The following is a 10,347-nucleotide window of genomic DNA, read 5'->3' as shown; positions in this document are numbered from 1 at the left end:
TACTGTGGAAACACTGTCATCTTCTACAACGTTGATTCACCAGTAAAACCCATGGAGTTGGATCAATGACAGTGGATGGACACACTGGGCTTATGTATAAAATGATCAAATATGAATAAAATATGAGCAAAATAATAAATACAGTGAAACAAATGTGCAAAAAAAGACTAAAGTGAAGTAAAAAGGAATAAAATAAGAACTAAAATGAGCAAAAATGAATAATAAATCTACAAAGTAATAAATAATGTGTTAAAATTAGCCAAAAAATTTACTAAAATAAAGTTTAAAAAATTAAATAAAATAAAATAAGCCACAAAATGAGCAAAAACAGCCAAAGTAATGAATGAAATGAGGAAAAAAATTATAAGAAATCAATAAAAGTAACATGAACAAAGTAAGCCACAAAATTGGAAAAAAATAAATAAATAAAAAAAATAAATAAAATATATATATATATACACACACACATATATCGGCAGGAAAATGAACAAAAATGAAAATAAATCCACAAAATATTAAGTGACAAACAAAACAAGCCACAAATTGAACAAAACTGAAGAAAAAAAAACAACAGACCCATGGAGTTGGATCAGTGACAGTGGATGGACACACTGGGTTTATTTTCAATAATAAATTAAAATGAACAAAAATGAACACAAAATTTAAAGACGAATAAATAACATGGAAAAAAAATAAGCAAAAAGTTAACTAAAATGAAGTAAAAAAGAATAAATTAACCAACAAAATAAACAAAAACAACTGAATTAACCAATAAAGTAAACAAAAATCAATAATAAATCAACAAGATATTAAGTAATAAACAAAATTTGACAAAAAAAAAAAAACTCATGGAGTTGGATCAATGCCAGTGGATGGACACACTGGATGTGTGTGTGTGTGTGTGTGTATATATATATATATATATTTATATGATTGAAAAAGACATTTCATTCATTTTTCTCTGTTTCTGATTTAATAATCCTCAACTTTAATCTGAGCTTTAATGAACGTCTACATGATCAGTGAATTAAATATAAGAAAATATGATTTAAACTGAAAAAGTCCCAAATACAGAAGATAATCGTAGATTCAATGGTGATAAAACTCTGACTGAAGGTTGAATGTTAAAGTGGGCGCTGCTGTGAACGGAGCCGAGGGTCTTTAAGGGTTAACGGTTCTGGTTCTGGTTCTGGTTCTGGTTCTGTTTGAATCGGATCAACAGTTTTCACTCCTTCGTTACGGGATCGTTTCATTTCTCTTGGTTCAGATTCAACCGCAGCTTCGTTCTCACACTAGTCGCTTTTCCATCGGACGTACGTTCGCAGAAAACAAAGATTATTCCATCAAAAGTCGTCAAACACACTGGTTCTGGAGTCCAGTCCTAACTCCAGTACTGAGAGTTTTTAACTAGACGTGCAAAACTTTACCAGTATTTACTAAATATCGGAAAAACAGAAGTGCGTAAGGTGGGTTTTTCCATTGAATCACAAATGCGATGATTTGTTTATTATCGCGAGAAGTCGTAAATCTGTGTTGTTTTGAATCTAGAATGTTCATACAAAATTCTAAAATGATTGGGTTTTGGTTTAAACTCTTCTTCTCTTGTTCTAACGTCCTTTTGTTTTTTTTGTTCATGGTAAATTCTTGTGTGAATTTTAATCCGTTTGAAGGTCGATGGAAAAGTGACTGTTGAAGCGACTGTTGGGTTTGTGTGGGTCCTGGTGTGGTCTGAACCCAGTCCACCTGGACCGGGTCCGTGGTCCCAGCCCGTCCATCTGGACCGGCTCTGTCCCAACCCTCCCATCATCCTTTGCTTTGCTGCCCCTCCCCTTCCCATTGGTCCCCTGGTGGATGTGGACACGCCCACCAGTGGACGTCCACCCTCTGGAACCTGCCGGTGTTTCTTCTTTGTCCGGGGTGGACGGCGCCCCTGGACCTGGAACCAGAACAGTCCACTTTATAATCCCAGACTGGATCATATGCATGTGTTTGTAACTTTGACCTCAAATGTACGCTGAGTTTTTACTCCAATCAAATGTTCAATAAATATAATCAGATGGTGAGTTTGGTCGATTCATTTGGATCCAGGACGACGAGGAAGTGAAGGTTCAGATCTGAACCAGCCAACACACCCCAGCCAAACACCAGGATGTACCACAAGGGTCCTGTAGTACAGGGGGTCCTACATACGGCCCAGCAGGGGCCAGAACAAGCCCCCCAAAGGGTCCAAACCGGCCCCCCAAAGGGTCCAAACCGGCCCCCCAAAGGGTCCAAACTAGTCCCCCAAAGGGTCCAAACCAGCCCCCCAAAGGGTCCAAACCAGTCCCCCAAAGGGTCCAAACCGGCCCCCCAAAGGGTCCAAACCGGCCCCCCCAAAGGGTCCAAACTAGTCCCCCAAAGGGTCCAAACCGGCCCCCCCAAAGGGTCCAAACCAGCCCCCCAAAGGGTCCAAACTAGTCCCCCAAAGGGTCCAAACCGGCCCCCCAAAGGGTCCAAACCAGCCCCCCAAAGGGTCCAAACCGGCCCCCCCAAAGGGTCCAAACCGGCCCCCCCAAAGGGTCCAAACCAGCCCCCCAAAGGGTCCAAACTAGTCCCCCAAAGGGTCCAAACCGGCCCCCCAAAGGGTCCAAACCGGCCCCCCCAAAGGGTCCAAACCGGCCCCCCAAAGGGTCCAAACTAGTCCCCCAAAGGGTCCAAACCGGCCCCCCCAAAGGGTCCAAACCAGCCCCCAAAGGGTCCAAACTAGTCCCCCAAAGGGTCCAAACCGGCCCCCCCAAAGGGTCCAAACTAGTCCCCCAAAGGGTCCAAACCGGCCCCCCAAAGGGTCCAAACCAGCCCCCCAAAGGGTCCAAACCGGCCCCCCAAAGGGTCCAAACCGGCCCCCCCAAAGGGTCCAAACCAGCCCCCCAAAGGGTCCAAACTAGTCCCCCAAAGGGTCCAAACCGGCCCCCCCAAAGGGTCCAAACCAGCCCCCCAAAGGGTCCAAACTAGTCCCCCAAAGGGTCCAAACCGGCCCCCCCAAAGGGTCCAAACCGGCCCCCCCAAAGGGTCCAAACCGGCCCCCCAAAGGGTCCAATCCTTGGTACAAAATTTTACAAAAGAATCTGTGAAAAATGATGATAAAATGTCAGTACAAAATCACAGACTCTCCATACATGTGTCATATATGATCCAAGCTGAAATCAGAACAGGTTTTATTACAGGTAAAAAATAAAAAAAATTAAACCTTTTCTGAATTCCAGGGCCGTCTTAACAGCATTATGGGCCCTGGACAGAGCGGTGAACTACCCCCCCGCCCCAACACCTACGCAGGACTTAAAATGTAAATGGTCAATAAATTCAAACTTTCATATTTGACGTTTAATACAATTATGATGGTTTTCATACATATAATGTAATAGTTTAGATAAATTAAACATCAAAAACTATTTAAAAATAAGCAGAAAATAACTTGAAATGGTCATTAGTGAGGTGACTGTAGGCCTTTAATGGGAATGTGTCATATATGATCCAAAGGGCATTAAAGGGTTAGCATACACAGATTAGCATACACAGATTAGCATGGGGCCTATCTTGGGGTCCCTATGGTCCATCAGGTCCACGGGGCCCCTATGGCTGATGGGGTCCCTATGGTTCATGGGGCCCCTATGGGGGATGGGCCTATCAGGTCCATGGGGCCCCCATGGTTGATGGGCCCATCAGGTCCATGCGTTGCACGTCCCTGTGGATAATGTTCATTCATGTGTTTGTTTGCAGATGACACTGATGTTTATATTTAATGATACAGACGAACGTTCACATGTTTAAAATATGAGTGGAAACAAACGGAACCAACACAAGAAAAACTCAGACTCTGATTCACTAAACCCATCCACCTCCTCCTCCACCTTCTCTTCCTCCTCCACCTCTTCTCCTCCTCTTCCTCATCTCCTCCTCCTCCTCTTCTCCTCCTCCTCCTCCTCCTCTTCTCCTCCTCCTCCTCTCCTCCTCCTCCTCCTCTTCTCCTCCTGCTGCTCCAGTTCAACCTGAAGGTACATTTTTTCTTCGTCTGTTTCCTTCTCTTCTTTCTGGTCGTCATGGTTTCGATGCTGGTCTTTTTTTCCTGCTCTGTTTTTTTTTTAACCTGTTCAGCGTCCTGAACTCAGACTGATCCTTTCAGAGTCTGAATGGAAGCTTCAGACACAAAGAGGACGTTTATTACCTCCTGTTTCCTCCTCTAATGAACTCCTGCTTAAAAATGGGCCCACACAAAAAACTGATAAATCATCAGACGTCAGTATTTTTTTTCATTAACCTCTTAAACAACTTCAGCTCTGCTCAGAACTACCAAACATTCAACAACTGTCAGGATTTGAACCCTTTAAAGGCCACTTCATTTGAATTCTGAATCATTTATTACAACAACAACAAAAACCCACAAATGTCATATTTTCCAGATAATACTCAGTCGGTTTAGGGTGAGTTCAATGTTATGCATCAGAACACAATGAAAAACGGAAAATGAAAAAGTAGCTACGTTCTAGCACCAAATTTTCAGTAGTAACACTTTACACTACTTTTTTTCCTGAAAAAAGTAGTTCCATTACTGTAATGTGTTACTTTGTAACTGGTTCCACACAACACTGACACAGACGACCCAAAATATGGAAGAATCTGCCAACGCTTCTGATGGAACGTCCTCAAAGTCAGTTTAAAAAAACCTGTGAAAACTCTGAGGGATTCGACTTTTCCACATGGGAGACATTTGTAACTTTAATATATAATGGAATTGTGTTTGTAGAAAATGGGCTTTTGTGCAGCTTGAAAATATCTTTCTATATTTTGAATTGCATTTGTAAATAATCTTTAAAATGTGGAGGTTTCCACTGGTTAAACCCCATGAGAGTTTTTGTCGACCGTCCATCACAGCTTTTAACCAACAGGGATTATGTGTATGTTTTTTTACGATGTGAAAATTAATTAATTAATTAAAAATGGTGGAAATTATTGGAACATTTTTGTATGAAATTTGGTAAAAAAAAAAAAAAAAAAAAAATGAAAATTGTTGAAATTTAAAAAAATAAAATTCAAGAAATCTGTTAAATAAATAATGAAAATTATTGAAAAGAATTTGTACAAAATTTAAAAATCTTTAAAAAAAAAGTTTTAAATGATGAAACTTATTGAAAATTTTTTTGTACAGAATTAAAATTTCCATTAAAATAAAGATGAAAATTGTTGAAGAATTTTGAATGAATGAATGAATGAATGTTTATTTCAGTTAAATACAAAATACAAAACATATACATATTAAAAACAACAACAACAACAACAAAACAAAACACATACATATTAAAAAAAAACAAGCAAACATAAAATTAACACATTTTGTAACTGAAAAAGGAAGAAGCTGAAGCTGGAGGCTTATTTCTGCTTCTCCTGTTCACATCCTTAATTCACGTCTACACCCGTAGTTGCAGCAGGTAAATACTTAAACACAAATTATACTACATTCAGTGTTATAAATCATTTTGTAATCAGATTACTTTCATAGCCCTTCATAATTTGACAAATTAAATTCTTTTTGAAACTCAACAGTGAGCTTCACAGTTTCACTTCATCCTTCAGTTCGTTCCATAGTTTGACACCAATAACTGAAACACTGTGATATTTAACGTTTGTTCTTACTTTACATTTTTCATACACAAACATCCCTCTTAAATTATAATGTCCTTCTCTTAACTTAAAAATGTTCTGAATACAAAAAGGAAGGTGTTTACTTTTAACGTGAAACATAAATTCCATTGTTTTTAAATATACAATGTCAAGAAATTTTAGTAAACCAGATTCTACAAAAAGTGGATTACTTGATTGGAGATAACCAGCTTTGTTTATGACTCTAATAGCTTTTTTTTGGAGTTTAATTATTGGGTCTAAATTAGTTTTATACACATTGCCCCATATTTCCACACAGTCTGACATATATGGCATTACAAGTGAACAGTACAGCATATGAGAACATTTTTTCCTTAACAAGTCTCGAGTTATATAAAGGATCGCAACAGCTTTGGACATTTTGCGTTTGATATATTGTATTTGTGGTTTCCAACAGAGTTTATGGTCAATAATCACTCCCAAAAATTTTGTTTCATACACCCTTTCAATTTCAATTTCATTAATTTTCAGTTTTATATCATCACTTCCCCTAGCACCACCAAAAACCATAAATTTGTTTTATCTTCATTAAGTGATAACTTATTTACATCAAAGCATTTTTTAAACTTACTCAATTCCTTTTCCACAGTTTCTAATATTTGTTTCATATTTGCTCCCGAATAAAGCAAATTAGTGTCATCTGCAAATATTGTAAATTTTAACTTACTAGATGCCATAAAAATATCATTTAGATAAAGTATAAATAACTTGGGTCCCAGAACTGAACCTTGTGGGACCCCACATGTTACTTTTCTAAGTTGTGAATTTGTATTTCCAATTGATACAAACTGAGACCTATTTTGTAAATAACTTTTTCACCAGTTTTGCGTCACACCTCTTATACCATACATTTCACATTTCCGGAGTAATATTGAGTGATCAATTGTGTCAAATGCTTTCCTTAAATCAATAAAAACACCAACAGTATGTTGTTTCTGATCCACCGCTGTTGCTATAGTTTCTGCAAATTCCATTACTGCTAGAGATGTTGATCGGTTTTTCCTAAATCCGTACTGGTGATCATTTAATATCCAATATTTATCTACGTAGTCATCTAACCTCTTTACAAACAGTTTCTCAAGAATTTTAGAAAACTGTGGTAACAGTGACACCGGTCTATAATTTGACACCATGTGCTTATCACCATTTTTATAAATTGGAATCACTTTAGCTATTTTCATCTTTTGTGGAAAAGTGCCTGTTTGAAATGATTTGTTGCATACATGAGTGAATGGTTGAAGGATCCTGTTTATCACTTGTTTTATGAGTGACATATCAATGGAATTTCTATCAGTAGATTTTTTATTTTTAAACTTCCTGACCACTTCCAACACTTCACTTTCACAAACTCCACCAAGAAACATTGAATTATTGTTTTCAATAACAAAATCAAAGTTTTTCTCATCCTTTTCCCACTTGGTAATATCTTTTGCCAAATTAGGACCGACATTAACAAAAAAGTCATTAAATATGTTCATGATGTCCTCTATATTTTCCACCACAGTGTCACCAGTTTTAACAACATATGTAGAAAAATCCTTTTTATTACTTTTTTTAATCATATCATTTAACACTCTCCAAGTACCTTTAATATCATTTTTGTGTATTTCTAATAACTGATCATAATAGGCTTTTTTATGTGTTCTTATGATTGCTGTCAATCTGTTTTTGTATCTTTTATATTTATTCTCTTTTTCTTTCGTTCTGTGCTTCAGGAATTCCCTATAAAGACTGTTTTTCTTCTTACAAGCCCTTTCCAATCCCTTAGTTAACCATGGTTTCTTATTCTTTTTAAAATTTTGCCTATATTCTTTCACAGGACAATGTCTGTTGTACAATGTCAGGAATCTGTCTAAGAAAGCATTATATGATTCATTAACATCATCTACATAAACTTCATGCCAGTCATAATTTATTAATTCCTCGTTTAAGGCCATAATTGCTTCTGGTGACTTTGTTCTAACCAGCCAAGGTTTTTGCTTATAGTTGGGTAAAGATAATTTGTTTTTCATTTCCAGTTCTATAAAAACTGGTAAATGATCACTTATGTCAGTCAGAAATAGACCACTCCTTATTTCACCATCAATAATGTTTGTGAAAATATTATCAATCAATGTTGCGCTTTCCAATGTGATTCTACTTGGTTTTGTAATTACAGGATGAAAACTCAAAACTAAACATAGTATTTACAAATTCTGCCGTTTTTGCATGTTCATTCCATTTCAGTAGATCAATGTTAAAGTCACCACAAACCAAAATCACCTTATCACAATATTTTTCATATAGCTCAGTAATCTCCTTATTGAATTTTTCAATACATGACCCTGGTGTCCTGTAAATACAACTAAGAAATTTTTGTGCAAATTTAAAAATCTGTTTAAAAAAAAGAAAATTATAGGAAATTTTTTGTACAAAATTAAAAAAAAAAAAAGTGTAAAAAAAAATTAAAATTGTTGAAATTTTTTTGTACAAAATAAAAAAAAAAAAAAATCTGTAATAAATAAATAAATGAATATATATATATATATATATATATATATATATATATATATATATAAATTCTGAATGCAAATAGTGGCTTTTAAAGTGTTAAAATCCTGAAAATTGTTAAATGTTTGTAGGTTTTGAGCAGAGCTGAAGATGTTTAAGAGATTTATGAAAACAATGAAAAAATACAAATGTCTAATAATTTTATATCATTGTTTTTGTGCGTGTACACTCAAAGGTAACCAGAGGGAGCCAAATGCATCATGGGAGTCTAAAATAAATGCAAGAGTAAAAGACACTGGATTTAAAAATAGAACTAAAAGTACAGTTCTTCTAAAAATTTGCACCAAAACCTGCAAAACAGAAAAAAAAAGATATAAAAAAAAAAAACAAAAAACCCAGAAAAACGTATAAACCAGCCGGAGGAGGGAAGAAGAGTTAAAGTCCTACTTGTATATTTATTTTTTCACAGTTAAAACAGTTTTTAAACCTGAGTCTAAAACGTTCAGTCAACATAAAAACCGAACAGAACGTTGACGTCAGAGCGGGTCCTTCCTGAAGCTTCCATTGGCTCCTCCCCCTTCTGCTTGTGCGTCTGTGATGTGATTGGCTGACCTGAGGGGGCGCTGTTTGTCCTTCCAGTCCAGGTCCAGACTACGCCCGGTTCTGATCCACGTCACAGGTGTAAGTGGCTCCGCCCACCTCCGTCATCCGTCACATTTCACTGTCGACTCGTGGTTGTCCTGTCGGTTGGGTGGTGGTTCGAATCCCGCTCCTCGCCTTCTGTCGTTTTTTTTTGTTTGTTTGTTTTTATTTGTTTGTTTTTCCATGTGATTGGGTGTCATGTGACGTGCATCAGCTGACCGTGGGATGTTTGATCACATGTGTGGAGTGTTTTTCAGGGTGAGTTCAGGTCCACGGTTCTGCACGTTGAGTCCAAATGTTCTGGAAAAACCTTCAATAAAAACAGTGTCAGGTTCTCCAGGTTCTGGTCTGTGTTCCTTCACTGACTTTACCGACCACAAAACCAAACAGGAACCTTTCCTGGAGGGTTGATGAAGTGTCCCGTTGTACCTGAACTCACCGTGCTTCATCTGTTGGTGACCTTCATCATCATCATCATCATCATCATCATCATCGTGGGTCTTAGAAGAACTGAAAGTTGTGTTTTTTTTTGTGTTTGCTCAGTGAGGAACCTCCTGAGGAACCGGAGGTGGAGGCTCCAACCAAACCCCCCCTGTCTGAGGAGGAGGAGGAGGAAGAGGAGGAAGAGGAGGAGGAAGTTCACTACGACTCTGTGGAGAAGACCATAGCAGCCATGGAGGATTTCTGACCCCCCCCCCCCCCCACCACCACCACCACCACCACCACCAGATGGTGGACTCTGACCCTGATTAAATTCAGTGACACTGGGCTACGAGACGGTCTGAGTTCAGGTCCAGACGGTCTGAGTTCAGATGGTCTGAGTTCAGGTCCAGACGGTCTGAGTTCAGATGGTCTGAGTTCAGGTCCAGACGGTCTGAGTTCAGATGGTCTGAGTTCAGGTCCAGATGGTCTGAGTTTCAGATGGTCTGAGTTCAGGTCCAGATGGTCTGAGTTCAGATGGTCTGAGTTCAGGTCCAGATGGTCTGAGTTCAGGTCCAGATGGTCTGAGTTCAGATGGTCTGAGTTCAGGTCCAGATGGTCTGAGTTCAGATGGTCTGAGTTCAGGTCCAGACGGTCTGAGTTCAGATGGTCTGAGTTCAAGCCCAGATGGTCTGAGTTCAGATGGTCTGAGTTCAGGTCCAGATGGTCTGAGTTCAGGTCCAGATGGTCTGAGTTCAGATGGTCTGAGTTCAGGTCCAGATGGTCTGAGTTCAGATGGTCTGAGTTCAGGTCCAGATGGTCTGAGTTCAGATGGTCTGAGTTCAGGTCCAGATGGTCTGAGTTCAGGTCCAGATGGTCTGAGTTCAGATGGTCTGAGTTCAGGTCCAGATGGTCTGAGTTCAGGTCCAGACGGTCTGAGTTCAGATGGTCTGAGTTCAGGTCCAGATGGTCTGAGTTCAGATGGTCTGAGTTCAGGTCCAGATGGTCTGAGTTCAGACGGTCTGAGTTCAGGTCCAGATGGAAGAGTCAGTGCCAGCAGCAGTGGAACAGGTGGAACAGGTGGAACTCCAAACCCCAGTA

The 10,347-nt window shown here is 38.7% G+C and overlaps 1 protein-coding gene across 5 annotated transcripts in view; it reads left to right on the top strand.

Moving 5' to 3' along the window:
* Positions 1-9,523, top strand: part of LOC115410119 (brain-specific angiogenesis inhibitor 1-associated protein 2-like) — a 68,734-nt gene extending 59,211 nt beyond the window's left edge. For 4 of the 5 annotated variants that reach the window (XM_030121574.1, XM_030121573.1, XM_030121572.1 and 1 more), the window contains one exon: positions 9,370-9,523. In XM_030121574.1, the coding sequence (XP_029977434.1) occupies positions 9,370-9,514 (145 nt within the window). In that variant the 3' untranslated portion in view covers positions 9,515-9,523. Of the gene's footprint in view, positions 1-8,823; positions 8,867-9,369 lie in introns of those variants that run through there. The other variant, XM_030121577.1, reaches the window with a different exon arrangement.
* The last annotated feature ends 824 nt before the right edge of the window (positions 9,524-10,347 follow it).

This window comes from Sphaeramia orbicularis, chromosome 19, assembly GCF_902148855.1.
Source record: "Sphaeramia orbicularis chromosome 19, fSphaOr1.1, whole genome shotgun sequence".
NCBI classification, from domain to species: domain Eukaryota; kingdom Metazoa; phylum Chordata; class Actinopteri; order Kurtiformes; family Apogonidae; genus Sphaeramia; species Sphaeramia orbicularis.
Note: the sequence above shows the minus strand (reverse complement) of the source record. Positions and strands in the feature narration are given on the sequence as shown.